The sequence below is a fragment of the Gossypium hirsutum genome, chromosome D04 (assembly GCF_007990345.1).
Source record: "Gossypium hirsutum isolate 1008001.06 chromosome D04, Gossypium_hirsutum_v2.1, whole genome shotgun sequence".
Lineage (NCBI taxonomy): Eukaryota > Viridiplantae > Streptophyta > Magnoliopsida > Malvales > Malvaceae > Gossypium > Gossypium hirsutum.
In genome coordinates, this window is record NC_053440.1 from 5,758,628 (window position 1) to 5,784,365 (window position 25,738).

General features: G+C 32.7%; 3 protein-coding genes across 11 annotated transcripts; 1 reads left to right on the plus strand and 2 right to left on the minus strand.

Annotated features, from left to right (window-relative positions):
- Window positions 1-1,046: 1,046 nt before the first annotated feature.
- LOC107959739 (N-acetyl-D-glucosamine kinase) lies at window positions 1,047-7,670 on the plus strand. Of its 3 annotated transcripts, none has more exons than XM_016895875.2 (7): window positions 1,047-1,522; window positions 2,021-2,168; window positions 2,698-2,889; window positions 3,741-3,869; window positions 5,271-5,440; window positions 6,287-6,417; window positions 7,237-7,670. In XM_016895875.2, exons 1-7 carry the CDS (start codon window positions 1,312-1,314, stop codon window positions 7,315-7,317), a joined length of 1,062 nt encoding a protein of 353 aa, XP_016751364.2. In that variant the 5' UTR covers window positions 1,047-1,311; the 3' UTR covers window positions 7,318-7,670. The 3 variants fall into 3 exon arrangements, with proteins under 3 accessions (XP_016751364.2, XP_040947712.1, XP_040947713.1); XM_041091778.1 differs by lacking the exon at window positions 7,237-7,670 and adding an exon at window positions 6,553-7,096 and having other exon boundaries at window positions 1,081-1,522; XM_041091779.1 differs by lacking the exon at window positions 7,237-7,670 and adding an exon at window positions 6,956-7,096 and having other exon boundaries at window positions 1,081-1,522.
- A 2,396-nt stretch (window positions 7,671-10,066) lies between these two features.
- On the minus strand, window positions 10,067-16,429 carry LOC107959738 (pentatricopeptide repeat-containing protein At3g59040). The gene is given in 8 exon segments (XM_016895874.2): window positions 10,067-10,412; window positions 10,415-10,722; window positions 11,030-11,128; window positions 12,015-12,139; window positions 13,969-14,217; window positions 14,431-14,721; window positions 15,519-15,807; window positions 15,934-16,429. Coding segments are annotated over 8 exon segments (1,758 nt in total). The 5' UTR covers window positions 16,134-16,429; the 3' UTR covers window positions 10,067-10,215.
- Window positions 16,430-17,326: 897 nt separating this feature from the next.
- Window positions 17,327-24,842, minus strand: LOC107959737 (endoplasmic reticulum-Golgi intermediate compartment protein 3). Of its 7 annotated transcripts, none has more exons than XM_016895867.2 (12): window positions 24,677-24,842; window positions 24,333-24,444; window positions 24,115-24,197; window positions 23,023-23,098; window positions 22,846-22,913; window positions 22,587-22,671; window positions 21,297-21,415; window positions 21,066-21,149; window positions 19,628-19,774; window positions 18,447-18,555; window positions 18,242-18,361; window positions 17,327-17,880 (listed from the first exon to the last, which is right to left on the minus strand). In XM_016895867.2, exons 1-12 carry the CDS (start codon window positions 24,764-24,766, stop codon window positions 17,831-17,833), a joined length of 1,143 nt encoding a protein of 380 aa, XP_016751356.1. In that variant the 5' UTR covers window positions 24,767-24,842; the 3' UTR covers window positions 17,327-17,830. The 7 variants fall into 7 exon arrangements, with proteins under 7 accessions (XP_016751356.1, XP_016751357.1, XP_016751355.1 ...); XM_016895868.2 differs by having other exon boundaries at window positions 17,327-17,855; window positions 21,333-21,415; window positions 24,677-24,838; XM_016895866.2 differs by having other exon boundaries at window positions 17,327-17,855; window positions 24,677-24,837.
- Window positions 24,843-25,738: the final 896 nt, after the last annotated feature.

Consider the following 25,738-nt stretch of genomic DNA (forward strand, 5'->3'; position numbering starts at 1 on the left):
TCCAAAATTTCATCACTAAGTTTGCTAATTTTCCAAACTTTCAAAACACAATTATGCTAAGTGATTTGGGAATCCAAAATAGATGGAAAAGTTGACATACATGCATGGCATACAAGTGGGTTGCCACTTGGATTCCAAATTAGTAAAGTTAATAAAATTTTTAGGTGATTTGATAAATAATACAAATATAATGACTAAAAAAAGATAAAAAAATTATAGTAATTTTTTTTATATAAAATTGAGTATTTTATTTAATGCATTGGGTTTTATAAAGATAGTTTTGAAAGGGAGGGAGTGAATACTAAGAATTAAGGTAATGGAAGTGGAAGGGTAGAATTATGGATCCAAAATTTTATATAAGAAAATGATGTGAGTGAAATACAATAAAAATATGGGCGCATCATAGTTAATTACAATAAAAACACAGAATTCAACCCAATCTTTAAAATAATGCTAAACCCAAAATGATGATCCAAGGCTACCGTAATTTAGCGTTTGGCGCATTAGCCGTCCGAATCAAGTCCCTCATTTTCTATGCTTTTCGTATTTTCTTTTTTATAAATATCACTCCCATTATTATAATATGATTGAATTATTAGTGAGATATTTATTTTTTATTTGTTACTATAATAAAATGATAAATTCTAACGAAATTAGAGTTATTGGCAGGGGTTTGACCCCTTTAAAATGAATTTTTTTTATACGTCCTCTTGAAAATTTTAAACTAGTAAAAGTAAAATTACATTTTAACTTCTTTAAAAATATAAAAATTTGATTTAATCTTTTAAAAATTATAAAAATATAGTCTATTAGAATAGTAAAATTATATTTTGTATCATAAAAATTATCATTTAATTTTAATTTTTGTAAAATTTTTTTTGATTTTAACCCTAAATGTCTATAATTACTAATAGATACTCCTCAACCCAAAAAAAGCGCTTCAATCTTGCACTTAATTTTAGATATTTATTTTATTTAAAAATGCCATATAATTTAAAAACAATATTATATTAATATTTATTACCTTTCTAAAAAGAGACTTTTTATGAAATTTCAGTAAATTTTTTATCACCTCAATTAGAAATTTTTTGTTGAAGAAGAAAAAAAAAAAACAATATGATGTCTCAAAATGCCAAACCTCAGAACAACATAAAAATGCCGAATCTACCAAATCCATTTCGCCCAAGTAAAACGCTTTGAAAAATAAAAAACCTGAAGAAGAAATTGGTGTAATTTTTTTTTTTGGCTTTGTTACTGCATTTCTGATTTCCCCTGTTTGAAATTTTTGGTAGTTAGAGTCATCAAAAAGGAATGAAGAGATATAGGAATGGGGAAATCTGGGACTTCGAGCACGAGGTGGCGGTGGCGACGAACCGGCCGGTTATTTTAGGATTGGATGGTGGAACCACTTCTACTGTCTGCATTTGTATGCCAATTATGCCTTTCTCCGACGCCCTTCCCGACCCTCTTCCCGTTCTCGCCCGTGCCGTCGCCGGCTGCTCCAATCATAACAGCGTTGGCGGTAATTTCACCCCCTCTCTCTGAATTTTTATTTATTTATTGTTGTTTTTAAGCTTTGGGTTCTCATTTTTATTTTTCTTAGTTGGAAGCCAAAGACAAGAAAGTTTTCATGCATTTAACAGCAAATAGTTGCATATTTGAATAATTAAAGCAATGAAGATTAACATTTTGTGAAGAAAAAAAAAACAAAGGCAGTATTTTGCTTTTATTTGCAGCACTTATGTTTGATTATGTGAAAACATTGAAGTTGTCTCTTCATTCTCAAAGAAATGCGTTGGAAACTTCTAAAGAACTAGTGAAAGGGAGGATTAGATAGTGCATGAAATGCGTTGTGATACTTGATTGTGGTTACACGAATTATCATTCATTTGCTGGATAAGATCAAAGCAGCACTTCACCATCTAGTTTTTGATGTTTATTTCTTCTGTTTTTGGCTCTAAAATAGACGTACTGTTAGTTCATGCCATTGTTTTGGATGTCAATTTTCTGTATATTACAGAAACTGCGGCCAGGGAAACATTAGAGCAAGTTATGGCAGATGCACTTTCAAAATCTGGTTCTAATCGATCTGCAGTTCGAGCTGTTTGTTTAGCAGTATCTGGGGTTAACCATCCTACAGACCAACAAAGAATATTAACCTGGCTTAGGTTTGCTCTCTATTTGTAATCTTGCAGCTTGAGTATTGCAGAAGATTTGAGACTGGCATTTTGTTTATAGCTCAACATAATTGAAAAGATGCCAGAACTAATGTGAAAACTGTCATTAACTTGGAACATATAAATGAGAACTGTCTTTAGACTCCGAGGAGAAAACAACATGCATTTTAAATGAAATGGAGATTCTGATTAAATTAATAGAAATTTCAGGAAAACCCATGTGATTGCTTTAATGTACAATATCTTAGATGTTTGTTAAATGAGAACTGTCTTTAGATATTGATTCATTTTTTATGCCAGAATTATTGCAATATGACAATATGTACACTTAAATGAGTTATGGATAATTTACACGTAAAAGTTTGGCAAATGCTTCATCTGTATGATTCTCACCCAAAATATTCAACTTTTGATGTGATAATCGTATAACCCTTTTGCTTCTCTTTTTATCTGAAGTTTGTTCTACATATGAATATGCAACCAACATTGTCATGAATCTGCGATTTGATGACTTGTACAGAGACATATTCCCCACCCAAGTAAAGCTCTATGTGCGAAATGATGCTGTGGCAGCTTTAGCTAGTGGGACAATGGGTAAGCTACATGGTTGTGTACTAATTGCTGGTACTGGAACCATTGCCTATGGATTCACAGAAGATGGCAGAGAAGCTCGAGCAGCTGGCGCTGGACCTGTCCTAGGTGATTGGGGAAGGTACATTATTGTGACTTTTTTTTAGAAAAAAGAAGAAAAAGATAAGCCTCCTATTTTATTGTTTATTTTGCTGTAATATTCAATTCAAGACGTTTGGTTTCTACCATATGGGACCATTTTTTATATAAATTTTATTGATGTAAAGTGACACAAAGCTTAAGGTGTAAGGTCTTTTTTGGGAACTTAAATTTGGAGCTTAAAGTTTTGAGTCTAAAATTCATTGTTTTGGCTATATTCAGTATTGGAATACATAATTTTAAACTAGTTCAAGTACATTATTTATATCATTAAATGGCTAATGGCTTACAAATTGGATTTGAATTGAAGCTGACACATTAGATTTATTGAAATTGATATTACGATTCTAATTCCTTTAGCAAAGGAAACTCTATTCTATCAAAAATATTGCGCTTTCATTTCCTATAGAAATAAACTCAGCTTTACCAAAAACATTATTCAAGTATTGTTATTTCAAAAATAAATATTTCTTTTATTAACATGGAACCAAATGAAAACAGTCGGGTCTACTTCACTTTTCTTATTTGTGCAACAATGTTAATGCTATTATTTTCCTACACTTTTTTTTTAAAACTAAATGAACAATGATAAAGGCAACAAAGATGCTTTCTTGAGTTTTGTGTTATTGGAGGGGAACACCGAGTTCAAGATAAATCTCTTGATAAGAAGAAAGAGGTTCAGCCTTTAAAGGAATCTAGTAGAAACTTTGTTCAATCTTGTTACTGGCGTTGTTGGACGATATGTTGCTAATTTTTTCTTTTTTTCTTTTTTGCCTTCTTGTATGACTTGTTACTGGTGTACTTTTCCTTATGTGCTCATTTCTTTACATGCAGTGGATATGGAATAGCTGCGCTGGCACTAACTGCTGTAATTAGAGCTCATGACGGTCGTGGACCACATACGATGCTTACATCTACCATTCTGCAGACACTTGGTCTCTGTTCCGCTGATGAACTAATTGGGTATTTTTTCTAATTGATGGAAACGGTTACTTATTTTGAGAAATTATTTCCCTTCATTATGTATGGCTTAATGCTTGAAGATATGGCTAATAATTGCCTCCTAGAATGTCTTTGCTGTTTGGGATGAAAATTAAAGGATTCAAATAAATCTGAAAACTGGTTCCCAAGGATCTTATTATTTTGGGAAATTGCACTATTCAGTTGTCTCCTTTTGGTTTATATTTCATCCATAACCTTTTAAATTTAACATTATACTTCACGACCTTTCTTATGTGTGTCAATATCATCCTTTCATTAGTTAAAAGTAAGAAGTCAACAAAAAGACCTAGATGAGTCATGCTGTATAGCAAATTTTTGTCAGGAAAAAAATTATGTAAATAGCACTTATCAGTCCGTGATCTTCCACAGAATTTCATTTTCATTATTATTATTATTTTTTCATCATATTCATTTTTCTGCTATCTTTCTCCATGCTCCATCACTTTTACTTAAATCTCCAAGATTCCTTCCAGGACTTTAAAACGCATATTTTTGTTATGATAAACTTCTTTTTTTTTTTGAACAGTTGTTATGATAAAGGGATGCATGTTAATAATCTAGATTTGTCTTTTCTCTGGCCATTTTTTTTGGGTCACTTGCCACGAATGTTATCATAAGCGTTTTTTCCCAAGGGAAACTTCCTTACAATTTCTAATGCAGTCAGTCAGGTGAGTTGCATTGAACCGTGCATACCTGCAATTGGAAACTGTTGAAATGGAACTGAAAAAGAGTCATTAATAACTAGTGTAATTTACCCCAATATTTTTTAAATTGGAAAATGATTGATGAAATGAAACTGCAAAAAGAGTCACGGTTGAAGGTTATGCTTGGGGCAATGGTCTAGTATTTACTTGTTATCTGCTTGGTCACGGGTCAAACCTTGAAAACAACCTCTCAGTACAAACAAGACTGCAAACATCAGGACCTTCCCCAAACCCTACTTATAGTGTAAGCCTCGTGCATTGGCTACACCCTTTTTTCTTTCACACGGTTGCATATAGGGCCATTTTTGTCAACTTTCTAATGGCTAATAATAGAAGGATGATATTATTATAGAAGGTTATTGGGTGCTATTTCACCTAAAAGGCCATGGATGAAATGGAACTAGTTTTAAAAGTTCATAAATGATGGATTCAGTTGTCCTATTTAATTCTTGTATAAGACCTTTCAATATTCTCTCAGCACTAGATTATCATGTGGCAAACTTATTTTCCCTTCTCACAAGTTCTGAAACTTGAGAAATAGTTAGTGTCACAAACTTGTTACATCAACTAAAGACTGGGATAGATTGATATAATTAAGTTTCATGGTCTTGTTATCAATAAATGTTGAATTTCATTTGTTATTCTGTTATTGTTTTAGGTGGACCTATGCAGATCCATCCTGGGCTCGCATCGCCGCACTTGTCCCAGTTGTTGTCTCTTGTGCAGAGGCTGGTGATGAAGTTGCAAATAAGATTTTGAAAGAGGCAGTTCAAGAGTTAGCTTTAAGTGTGAAAGCTGTTGTTCAGAGACTTGGCCTGTGCGGTGCAGGTTGGCATATCAAGCAAAATCCAAAATAGAGACCTTTTTTTGGACTATTCTTATATTTAGAAGCAAAGAATTCTTTGTAGTGTCAGATAGTGCAGTATTGCTTAAATTTAGCGCAAAGATATTTTACTCTTGCAGAAAATCTAAATATATGGAGAACATAGGATTATTTGCTATACCTTTTAGACATAGTCAAATTAGATTAAACTTTTTAGGCCTCAATGAGATATCATGCAGTTATTATGTAACACAAAATAAAGGATCTATTCTATCCCCTTGACAAAAATGATTGGTCTTTGAATAGAATATTTGATTAGTTTATTTTACAAGGGCCATCATCCAATGCTCATCTTGTGCTTAAAAGTGTTCAACTGCAACTTGAAGCTCTAGTATCTGCTTTCTTTTGATTATAACCTTGTAATGACCACACTTTTAGATCACAATCTTTTACAAGATCATTTTGACACTGCGAAGCATCTTCTTAAATTTTATGGGCCATTTATATAGTTGTTGAATGTTAATCTACTTTGCTCACTTCATGTGATTCCAAGTCATAACATTAAAAAGTAATATTCTTTTTCTTTTTATTTAATTCCTTTTATTTCTATGGCATAAATTGTTTTGCTTGTTTGAATAAGCATTTAAACAAATATGTGGTCCATTCTTATGCTTACTACTTGCTAGTATCAGGATCGTTAGAGCTAATTTGTTCTTGCAAACAGCAGATTATGGACTTTACTTTTTGAGCAATAATGTATAACTTAGATATCTGTTCCTTGATAGCTTTGCCACAGATTGATTAGATTATGGCTGCTGAATTTCCGTATTTCTATGCATCTACCCTTGCAGATAGAAAAAATTCCTTCCCTCTTGTTATGGTTGGTGGTGTTCTTGAAGCAAACCAGAGGTGGGACATAGGAAGAGAAGTCATGGACTTTATCTCCAAAGACTATCCTGGGGCCCATCCTATTAGGCCTAAGGTAAGAATAATTTAATATAGTCCAAGTGCTTGATACAATTGCCTTCCACATTCTTATATTTGAACCACTGTTATTTTCTTTTTGGTCACTTCATTGACAAAAATAACCACATGTTCTTGCTACTAAACTTAGCAGAGTGGAAATCAAAAGGAGATGCAAAATGCGAAAACTGATGTTTAGGAATAAATATCAGAGTTATGATTGGAACATGACATCAAAACATACGAGAAGATAAGATAAATGAATGGAAAAATGCTCCTGCATGAGTGGGTCTATTGGCTGGCCTACACCTTCAGACTACTACTTTTGTCTGATAACTAATTGTCCATGGCAAGTACAGTCTTATTTGTTATGCCCTGACATGGTTTTGGGATGGGGCAGGTTTAGGCTGGTCTGCCTGCATATAACTTTTCATCCTACACAGATCGATTATATGCTGATCCCAAGACAATCCGTCTCCCTTTGAGTCATTGCTCTATTCATATTAATCCTTTCGACCTATCCTATAGTCTAATGCTATTTTGCTTCGACTTTTCAGTTTGCTTGAAGTACCTTTGTCTGACACCCGTGATTCAACATTCACACCTGAGGCCAAGTAACGTAGGTCTATTGTCTTTAGAAGAGTGTCCCTAAATATCATAGATGACAGGCTGGCAAATGGTAGTTCTTTAATGCAAGGAATGGGTAGGATGGAGGTCCTCCTGGTTTAATGCTGAGTGGTTATCGTCACTAGCATTCTTTACGCAAATGCTAAATAATTACATCGTTTTACAAATACCACAACCTACCTTTTAACTGTTTTTCTTGTATGCATTTCAGGTGGAGCCTGCAGTTGGAGCAGCTTTGCTAGCGTTGAATGAATTCATGAAAGAATGTGTTCAAGAAGCATACAGAAGATGATCATTCATAATTCAGAATTCAACTGTACAGCAAGAAGAATAAACTGAAAGGGACACTAGAGACTATAAGTGATTAAGGGCATTAAGCATATACGTATTTTCCTGGTGTAGTAGCATTAGGCATTGTACGAGTATGCTGGCATACGGTAGATTTCGTTGTTGATTTCAGGAATCTGATAGCTACTCTGTATAACAGCTGCTATTCCATGTGAGGTGTAAAACTATATAAATATAAAATTATAGAGGAGCAGTGGATTCATGCGCTGCAATGGCTAAAGATGAAGCCAATGATTTGTTTCTATGGGAATTTCAATTGTTTGAAATGCAATGGCTATTTGTGAGTCTCATATAAAACCCTCTTATCTCAAAATTTAAACATTGCAAGATTTTTTGTTGCAGTCAACTAGCGACTGGTATAGTGATAAACTGACTTGCAATGTTTAAAATCTTGTTAAAGCCAGGTCTTAGGATTTAAACTTGGGCAATCTTTAAAAAATAGGTTAAATTACGTTATTAGTATTTTTATTATGCATTTGTTTTTATACTATAATTTGGTCTTTTTAGTTTTTGTGCTTTTTGAATTTTAGAATTTCAGTATTTATCTAAACAATAATAGATAAAATTGTTAGGTGAAGTTATGTTATTAGTATTGTACTATGCCAAAGTTGTTGATTTAGTTTACATTTTCTAATTTGATCATTTTTAGTTCATATACTTTTCGATTCAAATGGTACCAAATAAATCCACTAAGTTGGTACCAAATAAATTCACCAAGTAAAATGACGGTTTTTTTAGCATTACGTGGAAATAGTAAATTGACATTATTATTCACATGATAATATTGCCACATAAGATTTTGGAAATAACAAATTTTAACTTAACTAACGTATTTAACGCTATTATTTGATTAGGATTTGAAATTTTAAAATTCGAAAAATATAAGAATTAAAAATATCAAAATAGAGTACAAGGACTAAATTTGTACCTTAAGACACGTTACAGGAATTAGTAACAAAATTTTATATATAGAATGATATGAAAATTAAAAATATCAAATTTAGAGTACAAATCACAATGAATAAATTTGTAATTTAAACCTAATACAAGATTTATTAATAGCAATTTTTAAAAAAAAATAATGATAATAATAACGAGAATTCATCTCACCCAATTTGTGGGTTAAAAACAATTTTTTAAAATAATAACATTTATTAAAAATAAAAGGATAAATTAAGATTTTAAAAAGTTAAAAGTGGTTAATTATTTTTAGTGGTAATTAATTTTTTATAAAAAAAAATGGTAATTTAATTATAGTAAATAAGCTTATTGAATTTTAATTTGTCTGATCATTAAATAAAGTCACATCAAACTTATATGTGAGTGAACCATGTGTGAGTGTGCAAATAAGATTGAATGTAGGCAATGGGATTGTGGGTTATTTCCTTCTGATAGTGGATATGAGTTTGTTGACTCTATTTTTTTCTTTAAGGCCAAGTTAAGTAGGATTTCATTAATATTAGTTGCTTTAAGTCATGTCAATCATTTAACAATTAAAAAGAATTCATCGCGGCCGCGGCCACCACCACCATCAATAGCACCAACCATTGTTAGATGTATGGCTTGAGAAGTTGTGGCAATGGAATTTGCATCATATAATACCAAAAGTTGGGAACCAAATTTGGTGCGATAGCATGTTGGTGTAGCCTGTCCTATGCTACTATTATGAATTGTTAGAATTGTGTTGAAACCTTAACCTTTATTTTTTGGGGTAGCCAGAGAAATATATGCCTTTGCATATTGCATTGGCATGGCTAGCTTGATATTAAGCTGAAGCATGGGTATCATAATACCAGCCTAAATTATAACATCAAACATCTGCAACTTACATTACAATACCACGTAAATGAAACAACAAAGGCTTTATTAGGGAGGGATTGTTCAGCAATTTTCTTCTTCTTCTTCTTTTTTTTTTTTCATCTTGTCATCTGATATTTTTGTATTCATGTTATGTTCATATATATATATATTCATATATAACAGGTTTTTTTATTTATATAACTTTTGATTCAGTTATATAGATTTAATATTTTTGTTGGATCCCATTTTTTCATTTAAAATTTGAATTTTATTTATTTATTTTTAAATCTGGTAAAGTCCAAAAATCAAATGAAGAATTTACTATAAGTTAAACACTCTCTTTGGCCATGAGGAGCAACCTTTGGTAAACATGGCAATGGGTTAAGATTGAAGGATTAAAAGTAATCATAGTATCGGTTTAGTTTAATAGGAATTTTTTGAACTGTTCATCATAATTTAGTTCAAATCAGTTCTCGATTTTTTATATTAATTTTTTTATTTTGGGTTTTTAAATTTATTTTAATAAAATTAATTTTTCTTTATAATTTTGGGATATTATTTAGCAACGTAATTATAAACTAAATAAAAATAAATTTTAATTCGGTTTCAAATTATCACAATATTTGAATTAACATTCTATAAACCGTCCAATCACTTTAATTTGAGTTGATTTTCCACTTTTTTTACTGGATCTTTGATTAAAAGGGACCAAGAAAACCAATTTTAGGCTCCAATTTTTTTCTTTTATCTTGAAGGGCAGGGGATTGAAGCATCTGCCAAATATAAATAATTCCAGCTGGAATTGGAAAACGAAAACCCTGATGAAATTGAAGTCAAGAACAATAGAGATACAATCAAATAATTATAACTTGCTACGTATAACAACTCTGATATTCGGCCAAAAATTCTACATTAACTGTGATATATATTTTCATGGCTGAGTATACTACCAGTAGACAAAATTCCAGGCTTTACATATCAACGAGTATTCCAGTATGTATAAATTGCTTGCTTTTCTTGATAACAATCACTAATTAAGAAACTATAATCGACCCGTTTTTTCATACAATATGGCCTCCTCTATATCATCATTGTAATCTTCTTCATCAAGAAGCCTCGAAAATCCATTCACCTTAGTCTCCATGCACCCTACAAGTTGTTTTGCCTCCTTTTGTTCATCTGCAGTTGTTGCCAAAGACAAAAGGATGTTTTTCGCTTTCTGATCGGGTGGAACACCATAAGATCCATTTCTTTGTACCAAACAACAGCACTACCAAAATCCCTATTCTTTCCGTATGCATCCATGAGAGTTGTGAAGATGGTTTGATTCGCTTTGATACCGCTTAATCGCATTTCTTCATATGTCTCCATCATCTTCTCGAGATTATTTACCTTAGAATACCCTTTCATCAGCGTCCCGTATGTGACAATATTGGGTTTAAGTCCATCTCGTTTCAGTCTTGTGAAGAATTTTTCAGCACCCTCCATATCAGATGCATTGACATAAGCTGATAGCATAGTTGTATAAGAACAAATGTCAGGGGTATATCTGCAAAGAAAAAGTTAATGTCGATGTTTCAGCACTGAATCAATTATACATGTTACTGCTTTGAAAGGATAAAAGCCACGAGTAAACCATCTTAAACTCGGTAATCCTAGTAAACTATGTCAATTAGAAAGATAATCTAAAATCTCATTCCTAAAGCTAGGGTCTAAAGTAACTTTCTTTCCTTTTTGCATGAAACAAATAGAGCTTCAACGGAATGAACTGAAATAAGATACGTAGACACTAACCAGAGACCATTCATTAGGAAAAGTCATAGTAGCTGCTTGATTTTCAAATTATAACACTTTACCTGTCTCTTCTCATGCTTTTGAAAACAGTCCGAGCTTGCTCCACCATTCCCGAGATTGCAAATGCATCAAGCAAAATATTATAAGACTTATGGGTAGGCCTGAAAGGGGACAATAGGATAGCACTAAGATATCCGCGATAACAATTACCATCAACTTTGGCAGAATGAATATACAGCTTCCAAATAGCTAGCCACAAACTCCACAGTCAATTAATGAAGGAAAACCCAGAAAACTGTTATATCTAAATTAAACCACAAAAAATGATTAATGATTTTCCATTACAAGTCAGCATTATGCACCACCTACATCAGCTTTATTCCATTCACTCGCCTACCCATATTCAGGAGGATGTCCACTGAATCCATCAAATATATGAAGCTAGCATGAAGCCCGAGCAATATAAACTATAAAAATTGATGACAAAACTATCCTATCAGGGGTAAAGCTGGGATAAGCAAGAATAGATGATCACCTAGGCCATTGGTAAAATGTTGCCCTAGATTTAAGTCACAAAACAAGACGTTTGGTTTGTGTCACATCTAATTACTAATTCAACCATCCAGGTAGAATCTAACAGCCCAATGAACTACCCGGAACACTTAATAACCAGATGAAAGCAACTACTTTGTGTCAACTGTTTTAAGGGGTCAAAATGTATTTTGGTGCAAGTGGACATGGCTAAGATGTAGGGGTGAGTTGGATTTAGACCTTAAATCCTCCCATGGTAGGTTAACAACCAAATAAGTCATGTTCATCTATTAATTGGCCAAAATGTTTGGACATGACATAATTTTAGATATCAGATGTCAAAAAAGAAAATTAATCTGCGTCTTTGCTGAATTTACTTTCCGTTCTATTTTTCAGGTTACCATAGCTGATGAGAAACATTAACTCTACAATGGAGAGGGCAAGAAAGCTTAACTAACTGCATTAATTTCTAACCACTGTGGCTTCAAATTGAATATACAAGTTGAACTTACACACCTGATTCCAGCATCCAACATTTCCTCAAAAACAGCCAATGCTTCCTCTTCCCTCCTGGCTTTGCCATAAGCATTAATGAGCAAGGCATAACTCACCACGTCAGGGTGAAGACCAGCTCTTTGCATCTAAAATAAAGTTACTACAAACTGTTACATAATTATTATCATCAAAATATTCAGAGAGAGACAGCAAGAAGCTAAAAAATCAAACGCTGGTTTGACTGTATGACAACATGAAACAGTTTGGTGTCTGTTAGCACGCATGCTTCTTGTGAATGCTTACTGAAGAATAAGTTGTTTTTTTCACATAAAGATGTATGGGACTTTTACAGAATGCATTCGAAATAGATGTGACGCAAACCAAACATGTCTTAGAAATGTGATTGCCAACACAGGCACTTAGAAAGGGCTATAGATTTTTTATACATCAACACACAAATATATGAATGCAAAATCAACAAAAAAAAATAAAGGAACATGTGCCACTTCTAAAAACAAATATTTTCTGTTGCATGTAAACACAAGTTATAAGATGTACAAAATGATAAGATTAGCTGTTGACAGCATTTTAAGAGAGAACGAAGCAAAATTTACCTACTTCACTAGAGGGAATAAACAACTAATCTTTCAGGTATTAATTTGCAGTATATTGAACATAAAAAAAATCAATAATTAATTGAAATGATTTTTAATTTGAATAACTAGTGTAATTACTAATTGCACAACCAGGTCTAATTATTCCACTAATACCTCTTAAAGTTAATGTAAGAAACTAGCATCCGTTTCTACCCCTAGCAAGCTACACACTCAAACCCCAATATATTTGCTCCGATAAATATTACATCTTCCAATGCTTTCTCAAAAATATTCAACCTTGACAGCCACCCTAGACACCTTATTCCACAATTCAAACCCTAAAATGTGTACTCTTTACAGGATAATCCATTGGAAAGAATTCATGTAAGCTCCAAGTGAATCTATCTTATTCCAAGACAAAAGTATGGTGACAAGAACTTTACCAACTAAAGGAAATTGTAGGTTATAACAACCTCAAAATTTAGTAACCTAACATAGACCTAATAAGATCAGATGCACATAGGAGCTTTCCTACCTCAAATAAATAGAACCACCAAAAAAAATCAGACAATCCTTTTAAGAGATGCACATAGGTCTTGGTTAGGGACTTTAGACTGAATAGAGAGAAATGAAAAATGATTCCAACATAGACTCTGCTTTAAATAATGCTTTATTGCAAAAATTCTAAACATTTGTAATGGCCTTCATTTGTTTACGTGCAATTCAGTTTTTAGTTTCTACATTTAGACTACAAATTTAGTTAAAGTACAATGTTAAGCATCCAACACCTAAACCAATTGGCAATAAATGGAGGGTCCAACTTTAAGATAAGACCATGGGAAACCCAATACTTAATAGATGTGGGATAACACCACTTAACACTCCCTTTGCAGTTCATAGGACTTAATATACGGACAACCTCATTAGCGATTGTCAACTACACTTGAGGTTAGACATGAAGACCAACATAGCAGAACCTGGATTTTGATACCATGATAAGCAATAAATGAAGGGGCCAACTTAACATAAGACCACATGAAATCCAATACTTAACAGATGTGGGATAAAACCACTTTCGTGCAAGGAAATGTTACCATGGGACTGATGATTAAACGCAAGTATCAGTCAAGATGATCAAAACAAGATCTATATACTACCCTCAATTGAGACCACACTGAAAAACTCTTCCATGTACTCAAGAATATGGTGAACAAAGCAGAATGATATGGAAAATAAAACTAGAGTTACTTTATGATATTAGAATCAGTGCAACTTATGTGTTCCTATAAAAGATTTCTTTCCAAAACAGTATGACCACAATCACCTGCTATAATGCATAAACATGAAAAGTATAGGTCAGACAATGCCTAAAATTGTACCTGATCATATATCTTTGACACTTCCTTGTAATTAGTTTCAAATGACATAAGACTATTGTAAGTGACTGTGGATTGCTTAACTCCTCGTTCAGCCATCAGCGCAAATAGTTTACGGGCCTTCTCATAACTCCCAGCCTTCTTATACATATAAATCATCATGTGAAACATTTTTTGGTCAGGCTTCAAAGGAGATTTTTCCTTATCCAAAAGTGTCTCAAAAACTTCTTCGGCTTCCTTAAATTTGTTCCCCTAATAAGATATTGAAAGATCAATACTCAGATAAAAGCCAAGAAAATTTTATAATTTAATGAAAACAAGGACAAAGCCAACCTCTACCAGAAATAAAAAAAGTCTCTCTACCAATAGCATCAAGTGGATGATCATTTAATGATCTCTATATTAATGTTGTTAAGAAAGAAAATTTTATAAAAGACAGAACAAGGTTTTGAGGAATCAGACTACCTCAACTAGTATTTTAAGTATTATTTGATATGTCACAGCAGAAGGTTCAGGGCCTGAAGACTGCATCCTTCTAAAAATGGCTTCAGCATTATTGTATCGACCTCCTTTCCCATAAGCCTCCATAAGAGCAGTATGTGATACAACACTTGGTACAAAACACTTTTTATTCATAAAGCTCAAAATTTTCTCAGCCTTGTTAAAGTCCCCTTGCTTTCCGTATGCTGTTATAAGCATCAGGAAGTCCATTTCACTGAAGTCCCACCAGCTCTGGTCTCGAAGCCACTCAAGAATCTATAGGATCAAAATGGTTAGCATATCATGTAATGAGCAATTATAACATAAAAATAACACAGAATTCCCATATGTACACAAGTTATAATTCAAAAGATCTAGTCTACTTTTAAACAAAAACCTTTTTAAAAAATATTATTTTCTCTTTGTTACAAACTAAGAACATAAAACAGTCTGCAAAAATCCCAAGGTTCAGTTAGTTTTCAAAAGTTTGTGGTTGCCTTTCTGTATGATACAAGTTTCTGGTATATTATCCTTGTTCTTTACCCTCTTCATCCCTGTGTGATTGTTTCTACTTTGATCAGAAGAACAGCAATAAAAAAATAATAATTTGGACCAAGTGCAACTTGGGAAAATTTTCTAAAAGTACAAACGACCATAACAGTTCTAGATCTAGTTAACAAATGTCACATTGTTGAACCAACCTATTCATGAATGCATTTATTTATGCCTTAAATTTTGGCTATAGTTTTTACATGTTCACCTCTTCATCAGATAAAATGTGTGCATTTTTGTACTAAAATGACAAGACTATCATACTGGGACTACTTAAAATTTACTAGCTATCAACAAAATAATCCATGAGGGCTGGTAAAACAAAATTCAATGGTTTTTCCTTTGTTTTCCATTTGAGCCATATCAGGTGAGAAGCATATGTTAAATAGATAGCCAAAACTACCCCAAAACCTAGAGCCTATTTATTGGAAAAAGGAACATAATAATTAGCTAATGTTAAAGCTAAAGCAGATAAGGCTCATAACATCCATACATGCATACACATAACTAATGAAAGATACCTCACTAACATAGTGCCATTTTTTCATCTGCTTAAATCTAACCGAAGTGCCTAAAACCAAGTCTTTAGAAAGAGATTGGTCATTAGTCCGTTGGCGTCTAAGTACTGTAGAAGCAGAACCTGTGTCCTCAATTTCCTGCATTAGTCTCCTCCAGCTCTTCTGTTTAGCTTCATCAGCTGCATCTTTGAAATGTTCCACTTTCTTCCTCTTCTTAAAAAACTTTCTTGGAGCCAACATTCCCATTGAGATTACTCCAACTAAAGGATTATTACCATCTATTTTGAGCAACCTGTTAAAAAATACCCCCACAGAAGAGTTCAACCCAAATGAAAAACAAGGCATTACAACAAATGGAATGGCAAGTAAAGTAAAAGAAAAGAAATGGGTAGTGATTAAAATGAGAAAAAAAAAGGACCTTGGGGATTGTCCAACTCTAAGAATTGCATGTTTAGTAGAGAAATAAAGCTTTGGTGGAAGAGGGTTTGCCACAAGAGTTGTGGGAAATGAAAGTCGGGAATTCAGGGGCATGGCGGAAACCAGTGGCGAGCGTCTGAACAAGTTTTGGTGAAGCCCGGAGCCATATATAGAAGAAGAAGAAGAATGGGATGCCTCCATTACTGCTCGTCGACTAAAGAGGTGGAACAAAGATAGAAGTACAAACGTTCAAATCTCTACATAAAAATGGTTAGATATTTTGAGGGAAACATGAAATTTGGGATATATCCATCTCTATTTTAATATAAATAGATAAACCAAAAAGAAAAAAGAAAATTTATATTACAAGACATCCAACTTGTATTAATTTGTTTCAACTTTATAATTTCTTCAAATTTATCTCGGAAGTTAATAAAAGGGAGAATTATCCATACAAAGATTTTCAATTAGGACTCTCTATCCAATTCACCATCTCTTCCTCTATTATTTTTGCCTTCATTTTTTTATTTAAAATATGTTCTATTTTCTCTAAAAATCGTATTAGCTTCTTTTCTTTTCTTTTTTTGGTTAGTTTTTGTCTTTACTTGACTTTTCGATTGTAAATGCTAAAATTACCAATGTAGTGTGCGTAGCTAGGCTGGTTAGAAATCATTATTGGAGGATTTTGTCAAAATTGAGCAATATAATATTGAGAGTGAAGTTTGGGTATGTGAGAGATGAGAAAGAAGATAGACTATTTATTGTGTCCAATTAATTAATCAAAATATATCATCATAACGATTTGACGATAATAGGCTAATATGCATTATTAACAATTGATTAAGATGATTTATATTTAGCTTATTTCTAAAATTTTTTAGTGAATGTCGATTGGGGTACTCTTAAAGATAGTAGCACTTGTGCAACTATTTGTGGTGATTTTGGTTGGAGTTTAAAGTTAAAAAGTGTTTTTTTACTAAAAAAATGAAAATTGGTGAAAATAATAAAAGTTTTAAAATATAAAAACTTATTAAGAAGCATTTTTTTTTTGTAAAATTGAATAAGATGCCTTTTAAAAAAAATGAATATGTCTAAAAATAAATAGAAAATACAAATTGTGTTAACACCATACAATAGCTAATAGCTAACTTCACTTACACACACACACACACACACACACGAAGGGTATTTAATAGTTGCAATGGGACTTCACACAAAAAAGAAAAGAGAGGGTAAAATATGGATTTAATTATAAGAATTAGTTTGAATTGCTTGCTCCCTCTTGCCGTGGAGTTTATGAGACCGACTTAAGATCAATAGACATTTTGTGCATACGATCAAGCATGAAAAAGCACTCCCAAATCTTTTTCTTTATAAACTCGAAAAGTCATGAGAGCTGCAAATCTTGTCTCTTGGAATATGATTTCTTCCTACTCATGTCTGAATATATGCAAGACATAGAGCACTTCAAGAGTATCGTTTAACAATCGAAATTCTGTCCAAAAACCAACCCCCATGGATCAGTAATAAATAGCATTACAAAAATAGGAAGCCCTAAGTTGCCCATTGCTTGAATAAAAATAGCATTTCAAAAATGAGAAAACCACCTAGGCATCTAAATCTTGAGTGCAAGGGGAAACAACAAACAAGGCTGCATGGAATAAATTATGAAGTCACAGACATATATATATGTGCGTGTGTGTCTGTGTTTATATATTCTTCCATCCTCAACTCTTTGCATACTAAGGTCAGGCTATGTTCAGAAGGCAGTGTTTCCACAAAATTGGGGATTCCTCTGAGGAGGTGCACATGTGAGTTTATGTTGTTCTCTTGCACTCCAAATTCCAATCTACCGATATGCACCCCTAGCGCTTGGTGTAGTCAGTGCTTTGATAAGTCTATACATCCAACGATCTAGCATTCCTGATCCAAAACCATCCTTTGTTAACTGAAATAAGATCGAGGATATAAGCATATACAAATGGTATAAGTTTTCTAACCGGTAAATGTGTGAACCAGAGCATTGTTTCCACATGAAATTCTAAAGCATTCAAATAAATGAACCCAAAAATGTGGAGAAATCATAAGATTTATGATAAGGTCTTAACCTGAAGTGAACGGTACCCAAAGGTCTAAGTCACAACCAAAACCATAATTTTTAACTTTGTATAAAGAACTAAGGTAACTGCTAAAAACCATGCTAAAATTCACATTTAGCACCTAGATTCTGCAATTGTGCCTAATTTGTAAAGTTTAAGCAGTTTATCAGTAACTTTGGATGATTTACAGAAAGAGAAGAGGTAGCAAACCTGTTAATGCAAATGTACCGCCCAGAACTGCAGAGAGTCGAGTGATGAAATGGAGAAAGCTCCGGCACTCTTCTTTTATTGTTACAGTGATTGGTGACAGATCATACAAAAAGTAAACAGCTGGAAAAAAAAGGGTGAAGCAGTTAGTAATCAGCAACCAAAAGTAGATAGTTCTGATGTTTACAAAATCACACTTCCAACCAACCTGGCCATGTCCTATCAAACTCATTCATCGGTGAAAAATATTCCGAGACAGAGAATTGATTTGTTGGCAAAACTTCCTTCGAGATATATCTGTACTCAGTAGGAACTATCTGCAAGCACCCTAAGAGAACATTTGGATGAATAGAGATGACAAAACTTAACAGCTTGTTATTATTTTATGGATCTGGGAGCTATTCTAAAGCTAACGCCATATCTATAGGGAAGGAGAGCAACTGGAAGAATATGCTATTGAAACTATAGCTTTATAAGGGTTGAGAGCGTGGAGCCTAGAGGTAGAGAAGTGGCATGTACCAGAGGAAGACCTGGCAATGTTTACAGAATGCCGCAAAAGAAGAGTGAAGATAGGTATGAGAACATGAAGTGCGGTATCCTTGTGTGAAGGATAAAAACAATCACCAATATAATAGATACTCCAACTGCTTTGGATAAAGTGAACCAACCTATGTTTGAGTGGAGTCTCCTTAAAAGCTTTATGCTGGCTCTCTTCCCAACCAATCATACAATGACACAATAAAAAATGATACGCAACTCAGACAGTTACATGCTAGATGACCATTACTATTTTGGCTAAAGCACTAAATGGAAGAGTGAGAGAGAATACTAAGAAGGTTTTAACTCTATTTACAAACACTAGATTATATCACACCCATGATGTGGGTAAAGAAAACATTTTATGTAAAAAAAATATTTTCTTTTAAAATTTATTCAACAATAGTTATAGGTGGAGTGGTAAAGAACTTGTATATAAATCTTATTAAACATGCGTTCAATCATTGGATATGTGGTTTTTAATTTTTCTATTTAAAGATTATATAAAAGTATGAAAAGATAAAAGCACATTCATAATAATATTAGTTATTGTTTAAAAGAAATGGGTTAACCTGTGACACAAACTAAATCAGGGTTTTATAATAAGTACAGACACTCAGGATAGCTACAATGCAGATTGGGCCACTATACTAACTAGATCCCCAAGTACATCGCAAAAAGCAAAAGATCAATTTAATACAGAAAACATGGATCATCAATTTGTACACGATTTATAGAAGTTTTGCAGTGCATGGTTCTATGAGATATTTGCCATAGCATATGCAAGTTACTTGAAAAGGCAGAGGTTGCCATAAATATTTGGTCAATCAAGAGAATAATCAAAATTCAAACCTTTATATAATACTTGAATGTTCCACTTGTGTCATGCAAAATCCGCACTGTATCATCAAGTGGGTTGTGAAGTCCTGGATATTTTGGCCCAAATGATAAATCATGAATCATATGACTCACATTGACATGTTTTGCTCCTCCAAAGATCTGTCAGCAAAGAAACGAGGATTTCTACTTAATTTGCTGATGACAAAAGAAAAAGCAATGCAGAAAAGGAACAAAATATGATAGTGTTCTAGAATCCTCAAGATTCTAGTGTCAAGAAACTAAGAGAGAAAACATAGTATGAAAGCCTAGTACATTCTTTCAAACTATATAAAGACGTTTAAATTCCTTACTCTAATTAAAATTTCAAACCTTAGGAGAAAATTATCTTCGAGGCCAAGAACTTTCTCTCAAGCTTGACAGGTCTTAAGATCAGGATGAGGTACTTACATTTGAACAAATATAACTAAGACCTCTAATTAAAGTCATTCAATGCCCTTTTTCTCTGAATTAATGGAAAATATTCGACCTAAAACTAAGCAGAGCCCAACACATGAGCATAGCTGGAGATCAGATGGATAGTGCACTAACTCTAGGGATAGTTCCCTATAAATTTATGGAAAAAAGATCTTCCGAAGACCAAAAGTACTTCTATCAGCTTAATAACACTGAATACAATAGATTTAAAAAGTCAACACATCATATTTTAGCCTGAGGCGAAATAAATTCCAAACCACATCCAAGAGTCTGGAAATTCGTATAATAAATTCAGAATTGAAATATGACCATTAACATATCAAGTACACAATGCCCAACAAGGTCAGGCTTTCAACAGGTTTAGGGCATTGATATCTACATCTCCATAGGGCTAAAGTGGACAACGTTTCACATGGAAAAAGTTTTAAATCTACCAAGTCAGTCTAATGTAACTAAATACTTATTTTGACCTGAGTTTGTTTCCTTCTGACCTTCAATCCCCCCTTGAACTGCAATAAGTTGATCTATGATTCTGACTTAAAAAGCTTATTCTTTTTCACAATTAATAATTGGCACCACATAATTTACCAACTACATTTTAAAAGAGCTGGTTGAGTTAAATTCGATTCATATGTCAAATAAATCTTAACTGCATAAAAAAATAAGAGAACCTTAGACTACAAAAGAAAAAGAAAAAGGAAATCAATCAAATGAAAGTAATGATAGTGATTTTATTTTACCTCTTCATAATTTGAGTTTTGATGGTTTTTTATCAGTGGATATACAGTAATTTACAGTCTTATGTGATAAAAGATATTCATATATTTTCTTCGTTAAAAGAGAAAAATAGAGTATTAGTCTTATAATAGTTCAAAAAAGATCAATCAAGACCAAACATGTAAAACAACCAGTCTTCAATAACTTAGGAGTTAGGATGTGAGACGAAGTTACAATGCTGAGAGAAAAAATTATTAACCATTTGAGCAACATAAATGTTTAACGCATGAACTGAAATGTGAAAGTTTCCTGCCACCCTCTGGACATCTAATACCCCATAAACCTGTAGCAAAAGTTACATTAATTGATTAGTTTTCCTTTATATGGTTTTGTTTGACACTCTGATGGCCCCAAAAATAAAAAGTTAAACACTAATCGATTAATTAAAGAGCTGATAAATTTAATTAAGAAAACTCCAAGGGATAAATACCCGGCATCCTTCTCCATTTTCTAATGCTTTCTTCACCTTATTGATCATATTTTCTGCATCTTTATCAAAACTGAATTTGTGAGGCTTCTTAGCAGAACCATCATGATGCTCCTTATCATCTGGTTACATTCATTCCAAGAAATTTATTATTTGAATTACTGACTTATGCCTTGGAGAAACATAACATGAGTACTATCTCTATTTTTCTTTATACATATAAAACATTAACTGAAAATAAACAAAACAAAGTAATGACAATTCTATATCCATAAATTTAAACTTTAATGTAGCCTAACAGAAAGCAAGGAAACCCAATATGTATCCTAAACAAAAGCTGCTGAGCAATCAGGTAATTCCCGAAAAGAGAAACAATAAAAAATCTAAAACTTGAAAAGAGGCTTAAGCACAAGTCACAAATATTTAACTTAATAAATCACAGAACATGCCTATTCTTCATTTTCAAAGTGACTCATATCTTTTGTTGAAGGAGCCAAGCATGATCCCTTTAGCATCCCATGCCATCTATACATATAGCTTATAAAATCAAATTTTCCACCTTTGACCAGAAGACCTTCTCAAAAACAGCAATAAGAACATCTGGGTGAGGATGAAAACAGCAACAGAGGAAAAGTTTGATCTTTTGCATCACTCAAATTCAGTTAATTAATAAGCCAAGTGACCTCTAGATTGAACCCAACCCAATTTACCTATAAGAAAGGACCCTCTGTAAATGTCTATCGAAAACTAACACTCGCCCAGCTATAGTTGACAGCCTAAGTACATGACTCATTCCAAGGAGACTTTAAAAGATGTCTGATAATAGTAGATGGCAACCCTTGACAGAGACTTGGTGAACAAAATCCTTCTACATCTAGTTAATTAAGAAAAAGAATTCAAGAGGAGAGTTCCCAGTACATTAGTTTGGAGGTGAAAGCCCAACTACTAAGGTAGCTCTTTTTGCATTAAAGCATCTTGAGGAAGAAACCTGACTGTTTCCATTTTTCGAAACAAAGGTGAGTTTATAAGAATCCGATCCTTTGGTTGTGTTTTATCTCCCCACTTATTCCCCCCCCCCACCCAATCAGCTCAATTCAACCCCAAATAAAAGGAAAAGAGAAAAAGGCAGAGTATTGATTACCAACAACAAGGAGCAAATATTGGTGTTTAGTTGTTTACTTGACAAAAATAACAACTCCAGATAACATAACCAGGTATTTTGAACAAGGATGCAGCTCTCAAAAAAAATAAACTAAATTAAAACCATGAGGTGGATAACACAAAGGACAATACCATGATTGCGAGTGGTATGCTGCTTTTCCACAAGGTCAGACAAATATTTAGTGCCAATGATATGACCATGACTGTTCAGGCGAAGCTGCAGGAAGTTTAACACAGTTAGCCAGATATCAAACAAGGAAATCCAACCACAAATCCAACGCTCATCTCTAAAGGGGGAAGAGCGGGGTTCTTTTAAGAAGAATATTGCATTCAGTAGTACACAACTATCATGAAGCTAATAAAGAATGCTCAAAAGAAGCAATTGTCTTACTTTCCATATGTTAGTATCAAGATCCACTTCGTGCTTTCCTGACAAGTCAATGGCATCTATACTTGCAACTGCAAGATTAATATGATAGAGCAACAACCAACAGTCAATATTCCAAATATGAGATAAAAACAGAATCTACAAATAAAAGGAAGATTTTCACAAAAGGCATGTACAAACCATCACAAGGCAATGAAGGAAATGTCATGTTAATGTGAATTGGAAGCGTTTCTCCACGTTTCAAGTCTACAGACATCTGCTGAATATTTGTTCAGTTAGATCATCTCAACCGACAGTCTAAAACTACAAATGGCATCACATCATTGGCAACAGAATTCACTCACATAGTTAACTCAGAAAGGTAGGAGAGGAAATCAACTTGTTTAAGAACTTAAGGTGCTTGGGTGCTCTTATTAATACAGAAGAGTTTATAGAAAGCTGCCTTCATGGCACTGGAGGTGAGTCAGGCTTGGAAGTAATGGGATTCTGATAATGAAAGCCGTAGAACAGCAGAAGGGTTCGAGGTTTATATTTCAAAAAGGTGGCGGTTCATTTAAAACAGTTATCAGATAATAACTGTATCCAAAAGATGTGGAAACATTGTAAACAGACTTTGGCGTGACTAATATTAGACAAATCAGTAAGTTTAAGTAGTTTAGGGAAAGATATAGATTTGATTTGCAAAGATATAAGAAGACAGCAATAAAAGCATTTAAAAAAATTTAAATGAAAAAAGAAAGCACAAGATGAAAGAATTCATTATCTTGAAGAAGGCTTCCTACACAAAAGATTATCCAACAAACTAGCAAACGACTTGGATGCCACTAAGCAGACCAAGATAAAACAAAGATTGCCAGAGAGAAAATAAACATAACTCTGTTCATAAACATAATGCACGCACAACCCAAATATAAAAGAACCATCACATCACTAGAGCTACAACTACACAAGAACAATACGTAATCTGTGGCCACATAATTTACATCCCCCAGATTTTTGCCTATCATTCTTCCAGGCTAGTATATGAGCACATTTCACCATAAGACAAGTTTCACTTTTGTCCTTGGAACATTAAGCCTCTATGACACACTTCGGCAAGAAACAGAAGATTAGGACCCAGAAGGTCTAATTCTAAACATGTTAATTTGAGTTGTTGCTTCTACAAAATATTAAGAAATTCAACAAAATAACAATGCCATCATTCCATCCCAACAATTAATCTACAAAAACAGGTAGCAAAACTGATGAAAATTAGAAAAAAAAAATGCAAACCTCGTGAACGGTGTATGTTGTTAGGTAATACGTAAGCTCGTGAATAAACAGCGTGGCCATTATCACTAAACCAACAACCGAGACTATAATACAGAATTTTACCCCCCCCCCCAAAGAGAGAGAGAGAGATGAAATTAGCAATGCTTTTAATGAATAAGAAGCATTATTTTTGGATTAAATTGAAATAAATAAATAAATAAAAAGAAAGGATAACTCACCAAGTGCTCCCGATTGCGTCTTCTGCAACAAATGTTCCTCCGTACGAGGAAACGCATCCAGGCTTCTTATAGTTTGCTTCAGGCCCATCTTCCTCCTTTTTATCAATTTCCTCTGCAAATATTTATATAAGAACTAAATTGAAATCTAAAATATTGAAAAAAAAATGGATTTAAACAAAATGTCGCTATTCAAACCTATAAGAGATTAAAACGGAAGGAAGAATTAGACTTCGAATCGAAACATAAAATGAATTGAGGAAGGAGGACAACTGAAATTATTGTTAGAGATCGGAGAAGAAAGAGGAAACAATAAATCAAAATAGCTGTAAAAAGAAAACATATACCAAATCAGGAAGATAGGAGCTCTTTTTGCTGTAACTGTATCTGGATTTCCGTTGGCAGTAAACTCCAACGGCAATATACCTTTTCCTCATTTAACGCTTTGGTAAAAATCAGTCGTTTTTCTCTCCTTTTTTCCATTTTTCCCTCTTTCTTTTTTAGTTTAAATGTGCCAAACATCCTGTACTCTTTTTAAATTTAATTTTCCTATACTTTAATTTTTTAATTTTAAAACATTGAGGCACTATTTATCTATCTCTGCTACCATTAAAGTTAATGGTTTCAAAGGTAAAATAATTTTTTAACCCTCAATTTTTATAATTTTTGTCAATTTAGTTGTTACCTTTAAAAGAACATAATTTAAAAAAAATATATTATTTAAAAATAAAAATTAAGAAAAATTAAAAACTCTTTAAAATTCAAAATATAAAAAATATTGATTTTCAAAATATAAAAAAATCAAAATTTAATTTTATCTATACCAAACAATATCGACCACTAAGACCAAAAACGGATAAGGTATCAATCCAATGATGTAAAAAACCTATTGACTTATATGGACTGATTGAACCAAGTTAAAAATCAATTTTTATAATAATAAAAAAGCATTATAACTGAATAAACTAGTTTTTAAGATTTTTAAAGAGTAAAGATAAAATTGATAAAAAATGTAATTGTTAAAAGTTAAATATAATGATTAAATTTTATTTTAAAAAACTACAGACACCTTCAACCAATTTAAACCTAGTTAATATTACAAAAATTTTAAAATTAAATTAGAGATATATTAAAAATAATTATTAATTAGATTTTGAAATTTGTTATAAAAATTAAATTATATAAAAATAAATAGAATTTTGGTTGAAATGATAAAATTTAAGCTCCAATTGATTTTAAGAAAGAAATATAATTTTATTTTAGTTTTCATTTAATGAAACAGAAAATCAATAAAGAATTTGATTTGAATTTTTAAAAATGATTTTTAAAAAATAAAAATATGAGAAAAAATAGAAAATTAAAAAGATGTTTTATTGTTTTCACTAATAGAAAAGTTGAAAACTTTGATG